Source organism: Telmatherina bonti (genome assembly GCF_933228915.1).
Source record: "Telmatherina bonti genome assembly, chromosome: 7".
NCBI classification, from domain to species: domain Eukaryota; kingdom Metazoa; phylum Chordata; class Actinopteri; order Atheriniformes; family Telmatherinidae; genus Telmatherina; species Telmatherina bonti.
In genome coordinates, this window is record NC_136625.1 from 5,425,852 (window position 1) to 5,451,608 (window position 25,757).

General features: G+C 48.3%; 1 protein-coding gene across 10 annotated transcripts in view; it reads right to left on the reverse strand.

The window, feature by feature from the left end:
- Positions 1 to 2,487: 2,487 nt before the first annotated feature.
- Positions 2,488 to 25,757, reverse strand: part of dlg1b (discs large MAGUK scaffold protein 1b) — a 110,020-nt gene continuing 86,750 nt past the window's right edge. For 6 of the 10 annotated variants that reach the window (XM_079243550.1, XM_079243547.1, XM_079243549.1 and 3 more), the window contains 17 exons: positions 25,223 to 25,392; positions 25,002 to 25,138; positions 24,681 to 24,825; positions 23,191 to 23,314; positions 22,857 to 23,013; positions 22,436 to 22,538; positions 20,446 to 20,560; positions 19,973 to 20,149; positions 17,905 to 17,971; positions 15,415 to 15,514; positions 11,316 to 11,357; positions 10,442 to 10,492; positions 9,964 to 10,065; positions 9,707 to 9,879; positions 7,328 to 7,437; positions 7,156 to 7,247; positions 2,488 to 4,463 (listed from right to left, as the gene is read on the reverse strand). In XM_079243550.1, coding sequence (XP_079099676.1) covers positions 4,357 to 4,463; positions 7,156 to 7,247; positions 7,328 to 7,437; positions 9,707 to 9,879; positions 9,964 to 10,065; positions 10,442 to 10,492; positions 11,316 to 11,357; positions 15,415 to 15,514; positions 17,905 to 17,971; positions 19,973 to 20,149; positions 20,446 to 20,560; positions 22,436 to 22,538; positions 22,857 to 23,013; positions 23,191 to 23,314; positions 24,681 to 24,825; positions 25,002 to 25,138; positions 25,223 to 25,392 — 1,972 coding nt within the window. In that variant the 3' untranslated portion in view covers positions 2,488 to 4,356. Of the gene's footprint in view, positions 4,464 to 7,155; positions 7,248 to 7,327; positions 7,438 to 9,706; positions 9,880 to 9,963; positions 10,066 to 10,441; positions 10,493 to 11,315; positions 11,358 to 15,009; positions 15,044 to 15,414; positions 15,515 to 17,904; positions 17,972 to 19,972; positions 20,150 to 20,445; positions 20,561 to 22,435; positions 22,539 to 22,856; positions 23,014 to 23,190; positions 23,315 to 24,680; positions 24,826 to 25,001; positions 25,139 to 25,222; positions 25,393 to 25,757 lie in introns of all 10 variants that reach the window. The other 4 variants (XM_079243542.1, XM_079243548.1, XM_079243543.1 and 1 more) reach the window with 2 other exon arrangements.

The window sequence follows — 25,757 nt, forward strand, 5'->3', positions numbered from 1 at the left end:
CATGACAGGATTCCTGATCCGCCCTTCGTGCTTCCATGGATTAAAGAGGAACAAGAGGAACTCTCCACCAATCAGCTTGCAGTGAAGATGGAGACTCCTGCTGAAGAGCTGAGTGATGCCGATCAGGCCACGTCTCACCAGCGTCCTCAGAGCGGACATGTGGACCTGGGGTCGGGTAGAAACGAAGCTCTGAAGCTGCAGATCCATCACAAAGGCAGACCGAAGGCTGAAGACAAGCCACATACTTGTAACACGTGTGGGAAAAGACTGAACACAACGCAGTCGCTGAAGAATCATCATAAGATCCACACGGGGGAGAAGCCCTTTTCCTGCCAAACATGCGGGAAAAGTTTCCGACACAGTAAAACTCTGACCCGTCACATGAGGACTCATGTGGACCAGAAGCCTTTCTCCTGCCAAACCTGCAGCAAAGCCTTCAGGTGCAGCGAGGGCTTGGCGATCCACCGCAGGACCCACACAGGCGAGAAGCCGTTCTCCTGCGGGATCTGTGGGAAGAGCTACACCCTGAACGGAAGTCTGACCATTCACATGCGGACCCACACGGGAGAGAAGACGCATCCCTGCAACGTATGTGGAAAGGTTTTCACTCAGAACGGGAATTTAACCGTCCACATGAGGACTCACACGGCCGAGAAGCCGTTCAGCTGCCGGACCTGCGGGCGAGGCTTCACTCAGAGCGACCATTTAACCGTCCACAGCAGGACGCACACGGGTGAGAGGCCGTACCTCTGCTGCACCTGCGGGAAGAGATTCTCAGACTCCTCGGCATTTAACCGACATCTTCTGCTCCACACAGCCGAGAAGCTCCACGCCTGCAGAACATGCGGGAAACGCTTCATCAGCAACGTTCGTCTGACGGCTCACACGAGGACGCACACCGGCGAGAAGCCGTTTTCCTGTCAAACCTGCGGGAAGCGTTTCACCGAGAGCGGCAGCTTAAAATCCCACACAAGGACGCACACAGGGGAGACACCGTACAGCTGCAACATCTGCCAGAGGCGGTACAGAGACGCATCGGCCCTGAGGAAGCACCGGAAGTCACATTCACGCTGCAGCGCTCTGAAACCGTCACCGTGACGATGAAAATGACGTTCTCGCTTCGCGTGCTGATGAAATGTTGGAGGTTAGGAGGTGAAAATAAAACCACGATGAAACCTTCTGGGTTTTTCTTGTTTCTTCGTAGAGTTGAAGGAAAAACATGGAAGTTACCGCGACGTGGAAAGAGAACGGGAAAAGATCAACGCAGGAATTTTTATCTCATGGCTGCAGAACGTTCTCCAGAAACGTCCGCCGATATGAGCCGATGTCTATCAGCTGATTCTGGGGGGGGCGTCTCCGCGACCCGACTTCAGACGCTGTTCCATCGTCCTGCTGCCAACGTCGCCACAGCTGGACGAACATCTGGATCCTCAGTGTGGATCTCTTCGTGGTCGGCGTTTAAGCCGAGGTTTTCTCTGGTTCGGTTCTGGTCCGCGGTGTTCCTCGGATCACCGTAAAGGTGTCGATTCAAGCAGCTCTTCTTCCTCTTCCTCGTTCCAGACAAAACAGACGAATGTCTTCGTGTTTTCGCTGCATCTGAAAGTTTACTTATGAAGGTAAATTTATTTGGTTTGTTGTGTCGGAAATAAAAAACTTTGTATCATAAAATTTATTTTACTTTTCACAAACAGAACTGTGAAGAAACGAAAGTCTGAAACACATCAGCAGGCGGCTTCCATGCGTTTACGTCTCGTCTCTTTTTCTAGAAAAGTGATAGAAGTTTAGTCTGAACGTGAAAAATTAAAGACAAAAGCTGAATTTTTACATCGTGCACATTAAAATTTTTGTGTTTCTACGTTTATCCCGCTATGAAACGACCCAGATTTCCACCTACACCTAAACGCAGCACGAAGCGGACTTTCCTGCTCCTTGGTGTCATTAACGGGACCTGAACTGAGAAGTTTGGTAGCTACTGCTCATTTCCAGTCAGAAGTATGAAGGCATGAAGCCGAAACAGAAACATCACTCAGCTGGTTCTGATCAGCGTTCTGCGGATCGTTCCGCGCCAGGGAAACATTCATGTTTATACATGCAGAAAACATGACCAAGAAAACATGACTCGGGGAAACATGACAACGTTTTGAGTGATGCTGATGATGCTTCCAGATTCTGCAGCGTTTGTTCATCCATTTCCGCCTCCTCCTCAACCCGCGGAGGTCCCGCCTCCTCCTCAACCCGCGGAGGTCCCGCCTCCTCCTCAACCCGCGGAGGTCCCGCCTCCTCCTCAACCCGTGGAGGTCCCGCCTCCTCCTCAACCCGTGGAGGTCCCGCCTCCTCCTGCGTGTTTCTGCAGGTGAGGAGGGACAAACGAGCCCGGAGCTGTGAGCAGGATCTTCATCCCGGTTCCGAGGCATATGATCAGAGACAGACCAGCTGTTTTCTTGTTAACTTTTTATTATGCTTAAAAAAGAAAATTAAAGACAGAGGAGGTGGTGATCAAAGAAAAAGAAAAATATATAGTCATATTCAAATATCTTTATATTTTCTATTCGTATCAGATTAACGATGCAGAGAAAATAATCCGTCGTAGTGCTGAAGTAAAGTTCAATATAGACTTTCATTATAACAAAATAGGCAGTTTACCCAGGGTTAAATATCTCAAAATCTCATTGTACAATAATCGTCTGCGTGTTTCCACACACCTGGAGGTGGCAGCTCGGCTCCAGGTTTGGCCACGAGATCAGCTGATCAACGTCGTTGCCATGGTAAGACACTGATGCCGCTGGCGGACATCGCCGAGACGACCGCAGGGGTTCGAGCTCGTGTCGTAGAGGGCGCCGCTCCGAATGAGTCCGCCATCGAAATACCGAAAAGTTTGTTTTGTGATTCAGATCAGAGAAACGGGAATATTCTGATTTAAGATTTTTTTTATCCATCTTAATTACAAACGTTTCTCATTTCTCACATTTTTGTTCATTTTCATATTAAATGCAAAATATTTTAAAGATGTTATTTTTCTCATATATTTTAACGATTAAAGTTTATAATTATGATGCGTAACGATGTTCAAGACGTCTAAAAATAAACTCAGTTTCTGTCATTGATTCAGTCACATCAATTTTTATCATTTCTGTTCATTTTTTCATACTAAATATTTTATTTTAACTTTGTAATAAGTTAAAATTAATTATGTAATAAAAACATTTTTGTAGCTTTCAGATGATTCAAAATATATTTTTGTTTTTGATGATTTTATAGTAAAAATATAATTTAAATTTGATGGGTGAGGAAATTTCTTTTAACTAAATATTATATATTTATATCTACAATTTTTAACTCAACATTTTGTTAAGAAAAACTTTGTATTAAAATAATTTTCTGATTTATAATTTCTTAGATTAATAAAAAAAAATCTGATGTAATTTCTTTCAAAAAAATAAAAATTTCAGATGTTTATAAAAAGTTTTGTTTCCTAATGATTTTTTTTCCTTTTTTTTTTGGCATTTTCACATGCAAAACACAAATAGCAGTTTAATCAAAAATCTGTTACGGAATAATTGATCCAGTTTGGCTTTGTTTTACTGGAAATTGAGGAGAAAACTAAAATTTAACATTTCCATCTAAATATAAAAGGATTAATTCCAACAGCGGATTTTTAACGCACATTTACGAGTTTCTGTGATCTACCGACAGATTTCAGTGACAGCCCTGGCAGCGCCCTCTAGTGGCCGAGCAGAAACCTGTGGCATTCTGACGAACATCCGGCAGCAGCCGAGAGGAAAAAATTAAAAATAAAGAGAAAAAAGAGAAAATGGTTTAAAAAAAAAAAAAAAAAACCACGGCGACGTCAGACGAGGAGGTGAAGGGGTTGATGGGAAATAAACGGGAGAAACTGACATGCTGTTAAAGCTCAAACGTGCAAAGTTTGCTTTTTGTGTCGCTGCTTCCTCCAGACCGACAACGCTGCCTGAGAATGAGGCTCCGCCCACCTGCTTACATCACAAAACAAAAAAAAACAAAACAAGAAAACCCCCCAAAAAAACCAAAGGATAAAATCTGCTTCGTACGTTTCTTCCACACCATCCTGAACTCTTCTTCTCCTCTGAAGTTCCTTCCTTAAACATTAAGGAGCCGTACCGCCATGACTGTGATGTCACTTCCTGTGATGTCACTTCCTGTGTGCTTTGCCATGTTGGTCGGTAAACATGACGATAGCGTCCGAAAACAAGAGGAGCGGCCGTCAGCTCGGCGGGTCAGGGGGAGACGGCGGGACGAGGCTGCCGTCCACGTCGACTCTTCTCAAAATGAACCAAAGGTGAATGTAAGGAGGAGGAAGAGGAGGAGCGACGAAGAGCTTCATAACTTCTCCTTGGACAGAACCCAGATGAACGGACCTGACTGCTCCTCGATGATCTGCTTCACCTGGTCGTAGATTTCCTCCAGCGTGTCGCCCTGCACGATGGCTGGACACGACAAACACACAGAAAGACAATAAAATAAAGTAAATAAAAATAAATCAGATGATGAAACACTAAAAACATTTAATCCATTAAACTAACAACACATTTATTCACTCATCAATATTAATGAATTAATTTTAATTACTTGATATATTAAACATATATTTTACTATATTAAATAGTAAAAGAGAAAAATATGAAAAACGTAAAAATTAAAGTATAACTACATGAAAAAATTCAGAAGATTAAGACAAAAGACACGTTTTCTGTTGCTCACTGACCAACATCTGCATTTCTATACGTGTTAACGGCGGCGGCGTCACATGATGTTCCGACACGTTCATGTCAGCGAAGAACTTGATTTACGATGGTAAGCCGTCAGGAACCGCCATGACAGTCGGCCACCGGGAAGTGGCGTGTTTTCCCTACGAGCCGGCGCCCAGTCATCTCGACCAGGGGTGTCCGGCTCCAACACACCTGACCAAAACAAATCAGTCATGATGCAGAACTTTATAGGCTGTTGGATCCATTTAAAGGAAGCCAGGTGCGTTGGAGCAGGGATACATGGAAACTTTGGGTCTCCCTGGTTTGGATGGTCGGCGAAAGAGGCTTACGACCCCGGCAGGTTGGCCAGCAGTGGTTGGAGGCGTTTTCCCCGTCGCCAAGCGAGGAGGGAGCTTAAAGGCAGGCGGAGCCTCCAAACAGGAGGATCAGAATGAATCCAGCTTTTCCCGCTGAAAGAACGATTCGAATATGGATGCTGTGGGTCTCCTAAACAAGTCAAGCGTACCGTCTGAATTAGCCTGAAGCTAACTGTTTTATGCTACCGTTGCAGCGGTAGCCGTTCCAAACGGTAACGCGCCACGATTCATATTTAAACATTCGAAGGAAGAAATTCTTCCACAAAGTTCCTTTAAATGAAATAAAGTCACATTAAACAGGATTAAAATAGATTTACATTATAAACAGACCTGATTTCAAACGTTTCAGACGGAACTGAAAGGACTGGGAAGAGGGAACAGCTGGGTCCTGTAGGGGTCTACAACTGGTCTGGGTCTCCTCACATCCACCATGAGGGTCTAAGAAGGCCGGACTAACACCTTTACAGGTCTACAACTGGTCTGGATCTCCTCACATCCTCCATGAGGGTCTAAGAAGGCTGGACTAACACCTTTACAGGTCTACAACCGGTCTGGATCTCCTCACATCCTCCATGAGGGTCTAAGAAGGCCGGACTAACACCTTTACAGGTCTACAACCGGTCTGGATCTCCTCACATCCTCCATGAGGGTCTAAGAAGGCCGGACTAACACCTTTACAGGTCTACAACCGGTCTGGGTCTCCTCACATCCTCCATGAGGGTCTAAGAAGGCCGGACTAACACCTTTACAGGTCTACAACCGGTCTGGATCTCCTCACATCCTCCATGAGGGTCTAAGAAGGCCGGACTAACACCTTTACAGGTCTACAACCGGTCTGGATCTCCTCACATCCTCCATGAGGGTCTAAGAAGGCTGGACTAACACCTTTACAGGTCTACAACCGGTCTGGGTCTCCTCACATCCTCCATGAGGGTCTAAGAAGGCCGGACTAACACCTTTACAGGTCTACAACCGGTCTGGGTCTCCTCACATCCACCATGAGGGTCTAAGAAGGCCGGACTAACACCTTTACAGGTCTACAACTGGTCTGGGTCTCCTCACATCCTCCATGAGGGTCTAAGAAGGCCGGACTAACACCTTTACAGGTCTACAACCGGTCTGGATCTCCTCACATCCTCCATGAGGGTCTAAGAAGGCCGGACTAACACCTTTACAGGTCTACAACCGGTCTGGATCTCCTCACATCCACCATGAGGGTCTAAGAAGGCCGGACTAACACCTTTACAGGTCTACAACCGGTCTGGGTCTCCTCACATCCTCCATGAGGGTCTAAGAAGGCCGGACTAACACCTTTACAGGTCTACAACCGGTCTGGGTCTCCTCACATCCACCATGAGGGTCTAAGAAGGCCGGACTAACACCTTTACAGGTCTACAACTGGTCTGGGTCTCCTCACATCCTCCATGAGGGTCTAAGAAGGCCGGACTAACACCTTTACAGGTCTACAACCGGTCTGGTTCTCCTCACATCCTCCATGAGGGTCTAAGAAGGCCGGACTAACACCTTTACAGGTCTACAACCGGTCTGGTTCTCCTCACATCCTCCATGAGGGTCTAAGAAGGCCGGACTAACACCTTTACAGGTCTACAACCGGTCTGGTTCTCCTCACATCCTCCATGAGGGTCTAAGAAGGCTGGACTAACACCTTTACAGGTCTACAACCGGTCTGGATCTCCTCACATCCTCCATGAGGGTCTAAGAATGCCGGACTAACACCTTTACAGGTCTACAACCGGTCTGGATCTCCTCACATCCTCCATGAGGGTCTAAGAAGGCCGGACTAACACCTTTACAGGTCTACAACCGGTCTGGATCTCCTCACATCCTCCATGAGGGTCTAAGAAGGCCGGACTAACACCTTTACAGGTCTACAACCGGTCTGGGTCTCCTCACATCCTCCATGAGGGTCTAAGAAGGCCGGACTAACACCTTTACAGGTCTACAACCGGTCTGGGTCTCCTCACATCCTCCATGAGGGTCTAAGAAGGCCGGACTAACACCTTTACAGGTCTACAACCGGTCTGGATGGTCACCTGTGAAATGTTCGGTGAACTCCTGCTCCAGCTTGGCGGCTCTGTCGAAGGTTTTCCTGCCCTGATCCTCCGTCAGACGTTTGTTCATCTCCCTGCAGGAAGACCAGCACAGGAAGTTCAGTCCAGGTTCAGGTCTGAGGACGGAACTAAAACAAACCAGTTTCTGACTCACATGATGTTCTCCACAGATTTGGGTTTGATGAAGATGGCGATGGGATGAAGCTGAGCCAGCTGGAGTCTCTTGATGGCGTTTCCTGACACGTCCAGGATGCAGTGTTTGCCCTGTAAACACAACGGTGGTTAACGTCTCTCCAGTTTACGGAGAACGCTCTGGAAAACAGGAAATATCCAGGAGAATGGGCAGACTGGTTGGACATGATGGAAAGTCAACAGGAAGTCCTGTCAGCACTGGTTCCAACCAAGACCTGCAGAACATCATCTCTGAACGGACGACAAGTCCGGCCTGGAAGCAGATGGTCATTTTAAATCTGTTTGTTTTTACGCCACGTTGTAAATGAAACAGTTTTTAAAACCAATCAAACAGTTGCAATGTTTAAAGCTCCACCCTTTTGGGGTCAGACCTGTTAGACTGGTAAGTACCTGGACTGAAGGATTTCAAAGAATTAGGATGGATCTGGTTGGATATGAGGGTACCGCTCAGTTTTCATACATGCAAACGCAAAAAAAACCTTGTTGATGGAAATATAGTTTTGTACCGACACAGCACTCACATGGTACCAACACAGTACCGACACGGTGTCGACATGGCACTAACATGGTACCATCACGGTACCGACATGGCACTGACATGGTACCATCACGGTACCGACATGGCACTAACATGGTACCATCACGGTACCGACACGGTGTCGACATGGCACTAACATGGTACCATCACGGTACCGACATGGCACTGACATGGTACCATCACGGTACCGACATGGCACTAACATGGTACCATCACGGTACCGACACGGTGTCGACATGGCACTAACATGGTACCATCACGGTACTGACATGGTACCATCACGGTACCGACATGGCACTGACATGGTTCTAACACAGCACCAACATGGTACCGACAAGGTGTCAACATGGCGCTGATATGGTACCATCACGGTACCGACATGGCACTAACATGGTACCATCACGGTACCGACATGGCACTGACATGGTACCATCACGGTACCGACATGGCACTGACATGGTACTAACATGGTACCATCACGGTACCAACACGGTGTCGACATGGCACTAACATGGTACCATCACGGTACCGACATGGCACTGACATGGTACCATCACGGTACCGACATGGCACTGACATGGTACTAACATGGTACCATCACGGTACCAACACGGTGTCGACATGGCACTAACATGGTACCATCACGGTACCGACATGGCACCGACATGGTACCATCACGGTACCGACATGGCACTGACATGGTACTAACACAGCACCAACATGGTACCGACAAGGTGTCAACATGGCGCTGATATGGTACCATCACGGTACCGACATGGCACTGACATGGTACCATCACGGTACCGACACGGTGTCGACATGGCACTGACATGGTACCATCACGGTACCGACATGGCACTGACATGGTACCATCACGGTACCGACACGGTGTCGACATGGCACTGACATGGTACCATCACGGTGTCGACATGGCACTGACATGGTACCATCACGGTACTGACATGGTACTAACACGGCACCAACATGGTACCGACAAGGTGTCAACATGGTACTAACACAGCACCAACATGGTACCGACAAGGTGTCAACATGGTGCTGATATGGTACCAACATGGAACCAACATGGCACTAACATGGTACCATCACGGTACCGACACGGTGTCGACATGGCACTAACATGGTACCATCACGGTACCGACATGGCACTAACATGGTACCATCACGGTACCGACACGGTGTCGACATGGCACTAACATGGTACCATCACGGTACCGACATGGCACTGACATGGTACCATCACGGTACCGACATGGCACTAACATGGTACCATCACGGTACCGACACGGCACTGACATGGTACTAACACAGCACCAACATGGTACCGACAAGGTGTCAACATGGCGCTGATATGGTACCATCACGGTACCGACATGGCACTGACATGGTACCATCACGGTACTGACATGGTACTAACACAGCACCAACATGGTACCGACAAGGTGTCAACATGGTGCTGATATGGTACCAACATGGAACCAACATGGTACCGACACAGCACCGTCATAGTACCGGCATGGCACTGACATGGTACCAACATGATATCGACACGGCACCGTCATAGTACTGACAAGTACAAGCATGTTTCCAACATGGTCCGACATGGTATCCACACAGCACCAGGATGGTACAACTGTTCTCTAAATAAATACATAAATCTTTTTTCAATCACAGCTGCAACATGAGGATAGCCCCGCCCACCTGACCTAGCCCCGCCCCGCCTGGCCTGGCCCCGCCCCACCCGGCCCGGCCCACCCTTAGAAGGGATGTCAGTGTTTTTGGTACCTTCTCGGCCACCTCTCGGACCGACTGCACGCTGGTCCCGTACAGGTGGTTGTTGTACTGCCCTGCCTCGATGAACTTGTGTTCCTGGATGTCCTTCTCCATCTGCTCTCTGGACAGGACGAAGTGATAATCTCTACCGTCCACCTCGTAGTCGCGCTTGGGCCGCGTCGTATCTACAGCGAGGACGACACGGCGGTTAGGATTCTCACGAACGGAGGGAACGCCGCCCCCACCGGTTAAACCCTAGCTGGACCTACGTGGCACGCAGGACCCAAACTTGTCGGGGAACTCCGAGATCAGGTCGTCGTTGATCCGATCCTTCATGGGGCCGAGGATGATGACGGGTCGGGTGTAGCTCACTGTGGAAGACAAAGGAAGTGAGATGGACGAAACCTGCAGGCGAGGTTTTCCTGCTGAGTTCTGCTTCCACAGAACATCATGAAGGAACTCGACGTTCAACACATTTTATTTCTCTGCTGCAGACTAAACTTTTAACCATAAAGTCTGATTATTGATTATCTAACATGGAGGCTAAAACACCTGATTTATTCTCTAAAGTCCACTAATCACTTCTAAAATAAGTAGGTTTTTTATTTTCTGTCAGTTTTTCTAAACAAAAGCCATTTAATCTCACATTTTCATTGTTTTTACGTCCTTTAGAAGATGCTGTAAAGTAAAAGTCATAAAGCAGCGTTTTATTTCCACATTCCAGGTAAATTTCAGTTTGAGTCTCACCTTCCTGCTGAACGACGGGCTCGTACGACAACACGTACTCCTCCTGTCCACCTGAAAACACACACACACGTCTGATGACAGGCGTTCACGTTAAACCAGCTGAGGAGGAGCGAGGGATGAAGGCTGGAGGGAGGAGGAGGAGCAAGCTGGCATTCATCTGAAGTTAGTTTGAGGTTGGAGAAACATGGCGAGCCTGCAGCGAGTCTACATGTCACCCTCCATCCTGACTGTCAACCAGTTCCAACTGGTTTATGGAGTTAAAGACCTCAGACCTTTGATCCGACGCTGAACAACTAATCAATAAACCGATTGATTTCCTGGCTCAGTTTTCAGACGGTTTGAAGGTTTCTGGTCTTTAAAACTCCATTTCAGCCCATTACGTACAGAAATGTGGAAATCTGTTTAAACACTGTCTTTCCGTTGCCATGGTTCCCAACTGCTTCCTACACCCACGCACCAGGAAGTTTCTAAACTTCCCAGATTTTCCATGTTTCCATCGCGTAGAAGCTGGTCTGAGGCAGCTGATACGATCTCTGACATGTCGCACGGTCCTTTCTGGTTCTGGTCCAAACCGGTTACCTTCAAACGGTCTCGGAAAGATCCTGACAGAAAATCTGAACCGTTGTGGAGAAAAGCGAAGCAGGATCGGGAGGAAAAGCAGGAAGCAGTTTTACTTGCAGGTAAAATCTGGAAAATCAAAGTTGGACTCCATGCAGCGGCTCCGATGCAAACACGCCATTGTGGCGCCAGTAAGGGTGTGAGGTCATGCGGTTATCGGTCAATCAGCAGCCAGTGCTTGTTAGGTGCATCTCTGAAGGCATTAGCGATTAGCGAGTGATTGTTAGCGGTCGGAAGCCGGTAGCGTCACACTTACGGTAGCTACTCTCGCTATCGCTGGCGTTAGATGTCACGTGCTCTGGAATCACAACAAAACACAGGACAGGGTCAGCCGCTAGCGTCCCACAATGCTTTGCTCCGAGCCATTACCAGACACGGCAGCAGACGAGCAACGAGGTCTGCTCGGAGACAGAGGCTGGTTTTCTGATTCTGCACCCAATCACATCAATAAGTTCAGAATCAATCAGCAATAACTGATCGACTGGAAGACAGTCTGAACACAAAGGAACAATTCTGTAATCTCTGATGAGATTCTGTAATCTGTAATCCCAGACTGGATTCTGTAATCTGTAATCCCAGACTGGATTCTGTAATCCCAGACTGGATTCTGTAATCCCAGACTGGATTCTGTAATCTGTAATCCCAGACTGGATTCTGTAATCCCAGACTGGATTCTGTAATCTGTAATCCCAGACTGGATTCTGTAATCCCAGACTGGATTATGTAATCTGTAATCCCAGACTGGATTCTTAAATCCCAGACTGGATTATGTAATCTGTAATCCCAGACTGGATTATGTAATCTGTAATCCCAGACTGGATTCTTAAATTCCAGACTGGATTATGTAATCTGTAATCCCAGACTGGATTCTGTAATCTGTAATCCCAGACTAGATTCTGTAATCTAATCCCAGACTGGATTCTGGAATATCAGACTGGATTCTGTAATCCCAGACTGGATTCTGTAATCTGTAATCCCAGACTGGATTCTGTAATCCCAGACTGGATTCTGTAATCCCAGACTGGATTCTGTAATCTGTAATCCCAGACTGGATTCTGTAATCCCAGACTGGATTCTGTAATCTGTAATCCCAGACTGGATTCTGTAATCCCAGACTGGATTATGTAATCTGTAATCCCAGACTGGATTCTTAAATCCCAGACTGGATTATGTAATCTGTAATCCCAGACTGGATTATGTAATCTGTAATCCCAGACTGGATTCTTAAATTCCAGACTGGATTATGTAATCTGTAATCCCAGACTGGATTCTGTAATCTGTAATCCCAGACTAGATTCTGTAATCTAATCCCAGACTGGATTCTGGAATATCAGACTGGATTCTGTAATCCCAGACTGGATTCTGAAATCTCATACTGGATTCTGTAATCCCAGACTGGATTCTGTAATCCCAGACTATACTCTGTAATCCCAGACTATACTCTGTAATCTAATCTCAGACTGGATTCTGTAATATGTAATCTCAGACTGGACTCTGTAATATGTAATCTCAGACTGGACTCTGTAATATGTAATCTCAGACTGGATTCTGTAATCTGTAATCTCAGACTGGATTCTGTAATCTGTAATCCCAGACTGGATTCTGGAATCTGTAATCCCAGACTGGATTCTGAAATCTAATCTCAGACTGGATTCTGTAATATTTAATCTCAGACTGGATTTTGTCATCTCAGACTGGATTCTGTAATCTGTAATCCCAGACTGGATTCTGGAATCTGTAATCCCAGACTGGATTCTGAAATCTAATCTCAGACTGGATTCTGTAATCCCAGACTGGATTCTGAAATCTCATACTGGATTCTGTAATCCCAGACTATATTCTGTAATCTCTAATTCCAGACTGGATTCTGTATTCTGTAATCCCAGACTGGATTATGTAATCCCAGACTGGATTCTGTAATCTAATCTCAGACTGGATTCTGGGATCTGTAATCCCAGACTGGATTCTGTAATCCCAGACTGGATTCTGTAATCTCAGACTGGATTCTGGAATCTGTAATCCCAGACTGGATTTTGTAATCTCAGACTGGATTCTGGAATCTGTAATCCCAGATAGACTCTCAGTCAAGATTTATCATCTGTAATCTCATATCAGATTCTTGAATTTCAGAATCACAGAGAAAATCTTTAATCTGTAATCTCAGACAGAATCTGTAATCTCTAATGGGATTATGTCATCTGTAATCTCAGAATCTAAAATCTGTAATCTCAGACAATCTGAAATCTATAATCTCTCACGGGATTATGTAAATTGTAATCTCAGATAGAATCTGTAATCTGAGTACTTTCCGTAGTTGTAGACATCCTGTAAAAGTTCTCATGTTGGACGTAGTTTGACTTCTTGTGAGCACAAAGTGGAAATGACAGGAAGTAAAATCATGACTTTGAGATGAAGTGAAGAGGAAACTGATGAAGAGCTCTGGTTTGGAGGATCCATGAAGGTCTGTGGTGAGTAAGAGGAGGGAAGAAGGGGAATGTCTAACTCTGTGTCCACCAGGAACCAACTTCATCCTATTTGGTTTCCGTCTGAACGTCTGATTTTACTGTCGAGACGACCGGAGTCCGGTTCTGGACGGGTTTGGTACCGACACATTGTTTTCCTAAATTCTATCTAAACAAGTTGCAATTTTCTGGTTTGTATAAAAAAAGTCACTAACTTTCAAAACTGAAAAACATCTGGACTGATTTTAAGATGACATCATAGTTTTTACATAAAAGATGGGAGGGTGGATAACCGGAGATAACAGGAGCTAACCAGCTAACGGAGGTAAGCGGGCTAAAGCTAAGTCACGTTGTTAACCGGCTAAAAACCGCGGTTGTTCTTCTGACTTGAAGTGGGAGACCGGGTACTTGTCAATCAAAAGGACACGCCCATAACTATGCCGAACTTTGGGATTAAATTACTTTTAAACGGGCGAGTTAGAAAAAAATTAAACACCCCCCCCCCCCCCCCCCCAGTTGTCATGAAGGTAAACCTGATGTATTAAACCTAACATGGATTTTTGTACCAGGCTGTAAACATGTTTATTCCTGCTGTAAACATGTTTATTTCTGCTGTAAACATGTTTATTCCTGCTGTAAACGTGTTTATTCCTGCTGTAAACGTGTTTATTCCTGCTGTAAACGTGTTTATTCCTGCTGTAAACGTGTTTATTTCTGCTGTAAACGTGTTTATTCCTGCTGTAAACATGTTTATTTCTGCTGTAAACGTGTTTATTTCTGCTGTAAACATGTTTATTCCTGCTGTAAACATGTTTATTCCTGCTGTAAACATGTTTATTTCTGCTGTAAACATGTTTATTTCTGCTGTAAATGTGTTTATTTCTGCTGTAAACGTGTTTATTTCTGCTGTAAACATGTTTATTCCTGCTGTAAACATGTTTATTTCTGCTGTAAACATGTTTATTCCTGCTGTAAACGTGTTTATTCCTGCTGTAAACGTGTTTATTCCTGCTGTAAACGTGTTTATTCCTGCTGTAAACGTGTTTATTCCTGCTGTAAACGTGTTTATTTCTGCTGTAAACGTGTTTATTCCTGCTGTAAACATGTTTATTTCTGCTGTAAACGTGTTTATTTCTGCTGTAAACATGTTTATTCCTGCTGTAAACATGTTTATTCCTGCTGTAAACATGTTTATTTCTGCTGTAAACATGTTTATTTCTGCTGTAAATGTGTTTATTCCTGCTGTAAACGTGTTTATTTATAAGCTGAGAAGCGTCCATTTCTTTATTTATTCCGTTTTGTTTGCATTGTCATGAGAAACGAAACTTCCAGAAAGCAAGTTTAACAGGTTTTAAGCGATAATTAGTTTTTTCTCTCAGTGGTTCTGACACTTACACCAGGTACCCTGATACCAGGTTGCCATGGAGGATCCTGGTGGAGACAGAGAGGCTGATGGGAGTTTTTCAGGAGGGGGAGGGGCATACTTACTGTGCGCTTTGGACATCACGTCATCGTTGTTGTCCTGTGGTCAGCAGAGTCGACACAACAAGGTGGAGAGAAAATAACCACAAAAACACACCGTTACTGAGTTCCAGCGACAGACGGAGAGAGCAGAGGGAGCGCAGCCGGTCAGCGGGCTGCAGGGCGGCCATTTTGGCTCCAAACAGGACGAAGGAACACCTGTCTGGGTTTCTGGTAAAACTAAACGTCTCATCTGACTTCAGATTTTACTGGTTTCTAATCTCGTCCAGGAGGAAGATTGCTGATGAAAGCCAGGCCCTGTTGCCACGACAACCAGTGCAGCATGCCGCCACCAACTGATCTCTCTTCCTGCCGCCGACCAACCGTCTCTCAGACTCGCCATCCCGCCTCCCCGGCCGCGGTTGTACTTACGGTCCACGTCGCTGGTCTCCTGCTCGCTCGCCTCTTTGCTCTTGTAGAACGGAAACTTTCGGGTAAAGAGGTTCTTTTTACGCTTGTCATTGAGGGACTGCTGAGGAGGAGGAGGAGGAAGAGGAGGAGGAGGAGGAAGAGGAAGGGGAGGAGGGGTGATGGAGTATAAAACAACAAGGAGGAGGAAGATGAGGAGGTCGGATGTTGGTTTGGGCAGAATGAGAAGCTCTGCGTTCGAGTCTGTGGCTCCATGGTTCACACTCCTCCATGTGATAAAAGTCCAGTTTAAACTGGATTAAACTGGACCTGCTGGGCCGTGAATCCAGTCGGAACCACAGAACCGAACCTGTACCGGACCACCAGGCCTGGTTTCACATGTGTGCATGACTGCGGCGCTTGTCAGAGGCTGGTTTTTCCACAGCAACGTGAAAGCAGCAGAGCAGTACGAGGATGAGGATGGAGAACATGCCGAAGACATGCAGACCAGTAGGTGGAACTGGTTTCTGAGGTCCTGATCAGGACTGTCCTGTCTGGGACCAGTTTGATCCTGATCCAACAGAAGACTTGGTGACCATGAGTCTTCCGCTCCAAACAATTATGTTTTATAAAGACCGTTTCACATCGATAGTGTGGGTCGATACGGTCCAGTTCAGCAGCTCTTCTACAAACCAGAGCTCCCATTTACATCCCAGTATCCAAGATTTGATCAACCGAAAGGACGAATTTATCTGAGTTCGTAGTGAAATAAAAGCCAGTCAACGGTGACTGCAGGTGTATCGGATATCTCGTAATTCCGGCTAAAACCAGATCAGGTGGAGTCTTCCAGGGTTTTCCACTCGTTGCGATGGATTCCCCGCGACAGATTCTCCACGACGGATTCCCCGCGACGGATTCCTCGCGACGGATTCCCTACGATTGATTCTCCACGACAGATTCCCCGCGACGGATTCCCCGCGACGGATTCCCCGCGACGGATTCTCCGCGACGGATTCCTCGCGACGGATTCCCTACGATTGATTCTCCACGACAGATTCCCCGCGACGGATTCCCCGCGACGGATTCCCCGCGACGGATTCCCCGCGACGGATTCCTCGCGACGGATTCCCTACGATTGATTCTCCACGACGGATTCCCTACGACGGATTCCCTACGACGGATTCCCTACGACGGATTCTCCACGACGGATTCCCTACGACGGATTCTCCACGACGGATTCTCCACGACGGATTCCCCACGACAGATTCCCCACGACAGATTCCCTACGACGGATTCTCCACGACGGATTCCCTACGACGGATTCCCTACGACGGATTCTCCACGACGGATTCCCTACGACGGATTCTCCACGACGGATTCCCTACGACGGATTCTCCACGACGGATTCCCTACGACGGATTCTCCACGACGGATTCTCCATGACGGATTCCCTACGACGGATTCTCCACGACGGATTCCCTACGACGGATTCTCCACGACGGATTCCCTACGACGGATTCCCCACGACGGATTCCCTACGACGGATTCTCCACGACGGATTCCCTACGACGGATTCTCCACGACGGATTCCCTACGACGGATTCTCCACAACAGATTCTCCACGACGGATTCCCTACGACGGATTCTCCACGACGGATTCCCTACGACGGATTCCCCGAAATGCAGCTGATGTCAACCTGCTTTGTCTGCTTTCATTTTTCATTTTTCATGCTTTGTCTGCTTTCCACCTGCTTTCATTCACACTTTATACGACGCCTGATTTGCATATTTAAAAATAAAATAGATTAAATGGAAGGTCTTGATGTGAGAAAATGTGATGATTTCAGCCCAAATTAAACGTTTTTATGGGTGAATATCGGTGTGTTCAGTCTGAATTTGCACATTTTGGATTAATTGATTTATCTGATCAGGGGTATTAATCAGCAGGAGGCGGGGCTAGTGACATCATCGGCTGACATGCTGGAGTGAGAGAGCAAAGTGAGTGGCGAGGAAGAGGAGGAAGCAGAGAGTCAGACATCAATGTCAAGCGTATCACTCTGTGAGGGGGGGCTGAGGGGAGGGGGGCTCATGCGTGTTGGCGGGTTTGGTGGGCGCCGGTTTGGCGACACGTGTCAAGCTGCACACGGCTTAGAGGTGGCGGGAGGCGCGGCTGGTGAAGTCTGAGACCGACATGCTGTTTAGTGGCCGGCTGCAGAAGACATTAGTCATTAGTAGGTGGAGATCAGGTGGCAGCGGCTCAAACACGCTTCATGTCTGCACACAGCGACACGCTTCTGAACCATCAAGACAAAATCAGCAAGTCATCAATCATGCACCAGTTCAACCAGTTACACCAGTAAACAGCAAACCCTCTGGAGTTCCCCTCCGGTCCTTCAGCTGCTCCTGAAGCGAAGGCGGACGGTGTTTACCAACACCGAGCCGTGCAGCGGACTGGGAGGACGGCGAGACTCCAGAGGGTCCAGAGAAACCATGAAACACTCGTCCAGGACTCACCCCTCGGTCCCGAGACTTGGCGTTGAACTTCACCGTCTTTAATCTCGCCCTCTCCTTCTTCTCCACCCTGCCGACCAACAGGACAGAGGTCAGAGGTCAGCCGGGGCGACGAACCAGCAGAACCAGCAATGAAACTGGAACGAGTTTCATTGTTTACACAGGAAACACCAGCGATTTTCCAGGAATGCAAAACTCCTGCATGTACGTTTCCAAGCATGGCTGTAAGCGAAGGCTGGGCGATGAATCGGATTGTAATCTCAGTACGATCTGGGTTTTCAACGATGATAAGAATAAAAGGGTGTGATTATTTTTCTCTCTGCAGTTTCCTCTCCTGCTGTCTTCAGCTGCTAATCGAGCGTCTCTGGCGTTGCAGCGCTGTACTGTAAACTCCTCCCACAGCCGCTTTGCTTTCATTCAGACACTGTTGCCAACTTGGAGACTTTCTTGCTAAATCTGGAGACTTTTTTTGTTAAAAGCGACAAATCTAGCAACTTTTACTGGAGTTATTGGAGACTCCAGCTGTTTAGCAGACGCATCGATCCAAAGAGACGTTCATGTGGAGTGACAACAGCAAATACGACGTCGTTCATTCGATGCTTCCCGTAAACGTAAAAGCCTTCCTTCCTCCTCTGGCGTGTGGCGTGTTACCTGTGCAGCTCAACGCGGTTGCTGTTCTATGCTCTCAGACGTGGCTTTGGAGCGTCGGCTAAATGACGGAACAGAGAACTGACTCTGTCTCACTTCCAGGACAAATTATTTATTTATTTAATTATTTTTTATTGCGACGTTTCGGTTCTGGGAGGAGGGATGGAAACGCAGCTGATGTGCAGAACTCCACCGCTGCTGGCTCCATTTAATGTGAGCCAGACATGTTGGAGCAGGGACGTCGACCAGCATAGTGTACGATATGTCGGGACGACGTCGCCCAGCGTAGTGTACGATATGTCAGAACGACGTCGCCCAGCATAGTGTACGATATGTCAGAACGACGTCACCCAGCATAGTGTACGATATGTCGGGACGACGTCGCCCAGCGTAGTGTACGATATGTCGGGACGACGTCGCCCAGCGTAGTGTACGATATGTCGGGACGACGTCGCCCAGCGTAGTGTACGATATGTCGGGACGACGTCGCCCAGCGTAGTGTACGATATGTCGGGACGATGTCACCCAGCGTAGTGTACGATATGTCGGAATGTCGTCGACCAGCGTTGCGTCCGACGTGTTGGGACGATGTCGCCCAGCGTAGTGTATGATGTGTCGGGACGACGTCACCCAGCGTAGTGTACGATATGTTGGTACGACATCGCCCAGCGTAGTGTACGATATGTCAGAACGACGTCACCCAGCATAGTGTACGATATGTCGGGACGACGTCGCCCAGCGTAGTGTACGATATGTCGGGACGACGTCGCCCAGCGTAGTGTACGATATGTCGGGACGACGTCGCCCAGCGTAGTGTACGATATGTCGGGACGACGTCGCCCAGCGTAGTGTACGATATGTCGGGACGATGTCACCCAGCGTAGTGTACGATATGTCGGAATGTCGTCGACCAGCGTTGCGTCCGACGTGTTGGGACGATGTCGCCCAGCGTAGCGTATGATGTGTCGGGACGACATCACCCAGCGTAGTGTACGATATGTTGGTACGACATCGCCCAGCGTAGTGTACGATATGTCGGGACGACGTCACCCAGCGTAGTGTACGATATGTCGGAACGACGTCGCCCAGCATAGTGTACGATATGTCGGAATGACGTCGCCCAGCATAGTGTACGATATGTCGGGACGACGTCGCCCAGCGTAGTGTACGATATGTCGGGACGACGTCGCCCAGCGTAGTGTACGATATGTCGGAATGACGTCGCCCAGCATAGTGTACGATATGTCGGAATGACGTCGCCCAGCATAGTGTACGATATGTCGGAACGACGTCGCCCAGCATAGTGTACGATATGTCGGGATGACGTCGCCCAGGGTAGTGTGCGATATGTCAGAACGACGTTGCCCAGCGTCGTGTACAAACAGATGTCAGCAGAAATGGGCCTCCTGCGGGGCGGACTCACCGTCTCTTGCTGGGGATGACCCCGACCTCCTCCAGCTCGCCCTGCGCTGTAAGCTGCCGGGCCTGCCACCACTCATCGTCCGAGGCATTCACCACATGGAGGATGTCTCCGAATTTAAAGTTTAGGCCCTGGCTGGGGAGACCCGAGTCCCTCGTCTTATCGTAGTCAAACAGAGCTCTGCAAAGCAAAGAAAACACATCAAATCGTCATGGAAATGCCCGTTCATCCATTAAAAAAACATTCAACCCGTCACGGCCAGGTGGGTGAGACACGCCATGCAGGACGTGGTTCAGCAGCATCTTGCTGAAATCTGACGTCTGAAGAGACGTCCGGATGCGACTGATTTCATGGTTTTATAACCCACAGATGGAGGATCTTCACCTGAGGAATTGAGGTTTTAGGCCCAGTTTGCCTCAGGTGAAACCACAGCAGCATGCAACAATGATGACGAGAAGTTCTTTCAGAGGTCTCACCTGACGTACAACGACCTCTTCTGGCTCGTTCGCAGAGATCCGGACCCAGAACTGATGCTGCTGTTCATCATCTGCTCCCTCAGGTCGTGGATCTTCGCCTCAAACCGGCTGTACTCTGGACGAAGAGGGAACACAGTTCATCTAGACATTTAACTGGGAAACAAACAGACACTGCAGCTCAGTCAAGTAAACCTGCACATTTCTGCCCCCTGCTGGCCATCAGGTTGAAACATGAGGCGTTCATCTGGGAAATCTGGACTCCGACGACATGAACACTGAAGTGAAACATGTCGAAAGTGAAACTCAGCGTTGTAATAAACCTCATCGCTTTAACCAACATCACGTTCTGATCTTTCATTATTTATCTCGTCTTTATCCCTCCCTCCACCGGGACCAGAGGGGGTCCCGAGACTTCCACTGTTCTGAGCCATCAGGATTAAAGTCTAGACCATGTCCACACAGAGGTGAGTTCAGGTCTGACAGTTGATTTGAAAACCCTCACTTTGTAAAACCCAAAGTGGGTCATTAAAACCGGACCGCTGGAGTAAAGTCCTGCCCCAGGAGGAGTTCCTGTATGTCGGGATCTTGTTAACCAGTGAAGGAAGGATCATGCGGCGCATGTAGTGATGTGGTCTCTGCATCGGTCTGTCCTGGTGAAGGAGGAGTTGAACCAAGTTCTGGATTTACTAGTCGATCTACATCCAGTCCACACCTATGGTCTCCATCTGTAGGTAGTGACCGAAAGAACACAAAGATCCAAGAGGCTGAACAGGGTGGCCGGGCTCTCCCTTAGAGATAGGGTGAGGAGCTCGGTCATCCAGGAGGAGATCAGAGTAGAGCCGCTGCTATTCCACATCGAGAGGAACCAGTTGAGGGCGTCGGGCATCTGGTCAGGATGCCTCCTGGACCTCCCTGGTGAGGTGTTCCAGGCACGTCCCTCTGGGAGGAGACCCCGGGGAAGACCCAGGACACGCTGGAGGGATTACATCTCTCAGCTGGTCTGGGAACGCCTCGGGATTCCCCCGCAGAGTTGGCAAATGTGACTGGGGAGAGGGAAGTCTGGGCTTCCCTGCTTAGGCTGCTGCCCCCGCGACCCGACCCCGGATAAGCGGCAGAAGATGGATGGATGGATGGATGACATATGGATGGATGGAAGGATTGATGGATGGTTGGAAGGATGGATGGATGAAGGATGGATGGTTGGATGATGGACGGATGGATGGATGGATGGCTGGATGATGGACGGATGGCTGGATGATGGATGGATGGTTCAATGGACAGTTGGATGGATGGATGGATAATGGATGGATGGTTGGATGGATGGACAGTTGGATGGATGATGGATGGTTGGATAGATGATGGATGGACAGTTGGATGGATGGATGACTGGATGGATGATGGATGGATGGTTGGATGAATGGATGGATGGATGGACAGTTGGATGGATGGTTGGATGAATGGATGGATGATGGATGGATGGATGGACAGTTGGATGGATGGTTGGATGAATGGATGGATGATGGATGGATTGATTGGTAGATGGATGCTTGGATGGATGGATGATGGTTGGATGGATGGACGCTTGGATGGATGATGGATAAAATCTGCCACATTAAACCATATTTTAATTGATTGGAGGAAAACCCAGGAAGCGATTAAGCCTGATCTTGTGCATCCGATCAGCTCCGGGTGATGATTGGCTGATGATGGAATCTTCCTGGGAAAAAGGTTGGGAACCAGTACGCCCAGTTTAGATCATCATCATCACCTGTAAACCAACCCTTCAGAAGAACCAGAGACATGAAATAAAACCTGTTTCAGACGTAAAACATTTCACCACATTTACCGACAGATGTCACGATTAAACTACTTTTCCAGACCAGTTTGGGTGTTATGGGATTACTGGGTGGTCGTTTTAAACCAGTAAGTCTCTGGTGAATTCTGCCTGCATCCTGCTGGAGCTGCTGGTTCTGCGGACCACATGACTCACCCTCCGGTCTGTACTGGGCGACAATGGTGACCGTCTGGCCTGCGTTCTTCAAGGCGGCGGCGGCCTGCTCGTGGGTGGCGTTACGGAGGTCCACGCCGTTGACCTGGAAACATGAAGAAGGTGGAGCCTGATGAGGGACAACCGCGCTGGTTGTTCTGGGTGAATTCAGAGCTGCTTTGGACTGGTTTACGTCATGTATCCCTGTTTCTACATATTAACGATGTTATGGTGTTCCACAGGGTTCTGGACTCAGACCCTAAAACGTTTCCTTCGTTTGGTTTCACGCCGAACCACCTGGATGTCATGAAGATGCTACAACGGCTGGTTTTATGTGGACCGGGCTTACAGGACAACCAGACCATCTGTTTATTCATCGATGCTGTGTGTGTGTGTGTGTGTGTGTGTGTGTGTGTGCACGTACAGAAACAAGTCTGTCTCCTTTCCTCAGTTCTCCAGAAAGGTCAGCTGGTCCTCCAGCGAGAATGAAGGAGATGAAGATCCCCTCTCCATCCTCTCCGCCCACGATGTTGAAGCCGAGACCCGTCGTCCCTCGGTGCAGCACCACCTTCCTGGGCTCCCTGAGGGGGAACAGCAGCTGTCAATCATGACAGAGGTGAGAGGAGGCGGCTGGACGGCGTCCACGTCCCTTTGAGTCGGGTCAGGTCAACAGGAAGTCTGACCGGAGCTTTCAGCCACCAGAGGGCGACACGCCGCAGCTTCAACCTGAAAATCACAAGCCTGACCTTTGCCCTCACCTCGTGACCTCATCATCTCCCAGCTTGGGCGTCGGCGAGTATCGTCCCGAGGATGCTGGCGGTGGGAGGGTCTGACTCAGGAAGCTGGGGGGGCTGATATGGTTCTCCAGGTGCTGCGTGAACGCTGTGATGGAGAGAAAAGAGAGTGAAGAAGAGAAGAAGACTTCCTCTGCGGGAGCGTAACGTCTGAGACGAAACGTGGACGTCGGCTTATTCATTCGTTTTTATTCATTTATTCACAATTTCATGAAGTTTTGTCAACATAAGACCATTTAGTGGTTGGTTAGGTTTTTTATAAAAGGAGCAGATATAAGAATTTTTCTTCTTGCTGCTCCTTTTCCAGCATGGTGGTGCGTTGTGCTTTGTTTCGTTTTGTACCATTTTGTTTTGTTTTGTGCGACCATATGAGAAATAAACTGTCAAACATCATGAAACATGACAAGGATCCAACGTGGTTTTCACTCCCCTCACATCCTGGTCTGTCCAAGAACCAACTGAGCTCTGCAAGAAACCCAGAGAAGCAGCAACCTCCAAAGGTCAGAAGTGAAGCTGCACTTCCCCCTTCATCCACTAGGGGCTCCAGAAAGAATCCCCATAGACTCCCATGTTAAAAAGACCAACTTCACAGCAGAAATAAACATGTTTACAGCAGAAATAAACATGTTTACAGCAGAAATAAACATGTTTACAGCCTGGTACAAAAATCCATTCTTGGTTTAATAGGTCAGGTTTGTGGGGGGAGTGATTTTTTTTCTAACTCGCCCGTTTAAAAGTAATTTAACCTCGAAGTTCGGCATATTTAGGGGCGTGTCCTTCTGATTGACAGGTACCCGATCTCCCGCTTCAAGTCAGAAGAACGTAGAACAACCGCGGTTTTTAGCCGGTTAAGAACGTGACTTAGCTTTAGCCCGCTTACCTCCGTTAGCTAGTTAGCTCCTGTTATCTCCGGGTTAGCTCGGTTAGCTCTTAGCTACAGAAAGCACGGAGTTCGCTCGATGTCAATCATCCACCATGACGCTCACAGCCCCCCTCTCAGCTCCACCTCTTTGCCCATATTTGTATTTTCCGGGTGAGACGACGCGCATGCCCCTGCCAAGATGGTGATGGTAGGAACCGCCCACCGAGCTTCAATTCAGCTCTTCAGAAACCTACGGGTGACGTCACGAAGGCTCCGCCCATCTTTTACATACAGTCTATGGTCTGGCCTCTGAGACCCAAGCTGGAGACCTAACCTAACTCAGAGACCAATCTCGAGATCCGATGCAAAGACTCAGCCCAAAACCTGATCCAGAGAACCCACCAAGACACCCAACCCAGAATCTTGACCCATAGGCCCAACCTAGAACCACAGGTTGGATCCCTGTGATGCCTGGTTCTGATGTGTGAATCAACAAGTGACTAACATCCGGTGCTGTGCGACCCACACCGAGACCGGAACCCAAACAGCAGCGGTTCTGTTCAGTTCTGTTGAAAGGAAATGAACCACTCACAGTTGGTGAGGTCCGGCGGGGCGAAGCTGTCGTTCATGAAGACACTGTTGGGTTTTGCCACTTTCAAGTAGACCACGTCAGGAGTGTTTTTCAAGGCAGTGACGGCGTGTTCGTGGCTCACCTCCTCCAGACAAGAACTGTTCACCTGGACATAAGCAGAACCGCCAAGGTCAGAGGTCAACATGGAGATCACCTCATGTGAACCGTCAAAGGATCAGCAGAAACCGGTTCCAGGCAGAGCAAAGCGGCAGAAACCGGTTCCAGGCAGAGCAAAGCGGCAGAAACCGGTTCCAGGCAAAGCAAAGTGGCAGGACGACTCACAGCCAGGAGCTTGTCTCCGATCTGCAGCCGCCCGTCTTTGTGAGCGGCGCCGCCTTCGATGATCTTGGTGACGTAGATGCTGTTGTCGCCCGGGATGTGCTGGTTCCCAACTCCTCCGGCGATACTGAAACCCAGACCTGCAACAGACCCCCAGGATCAAACTTGCAGTCGGATCAGGACACAACGGTTCAATCCCAGTTAACCCAGTTTTGCCCGGTTACCTTTGGGTCCTTTCACCAGTTTGATCTCCATCACCTTCTCTGAGACGGGTTTCCTCCTGCGGACGTAGAGTCGGACCAGAGAACCCGCCTCCTTCAGCGCCTCCACGGCTCGGCTGTGGGTCACATCGCGAACATCCACCTCGTTGACCCTCAGGATGACGTCGTTGACCCTGAAGACAGAACCCACCCCACCGCCGCCCGCCGTGAGTCGCAGCGGGAAGGATTCAGGTTTCAGTTTCACTCTCTACACGCGATCGGGCCGGATCAGCAGCTGCTCTGCTGCGAGATGCAGACTGAAAACAACGAGCCTCAGCCTGAAGGCAACCCGAGCCTGACATCGTCATCATCACCTGGATCAGGTGAGGCGACTTTCACCGGTGCATAATGAATGAGCCGTGGGGTTCTGCTGACCCAGTCTGGTACCAGTAACACTCTTACAGCCTGACAGTCAAAACCCAGGGATACACTGCATTAACAGGAAAATGACTGAATCCACTCTGTAATTAATAAACTAATAATAAATCAATATTATAAT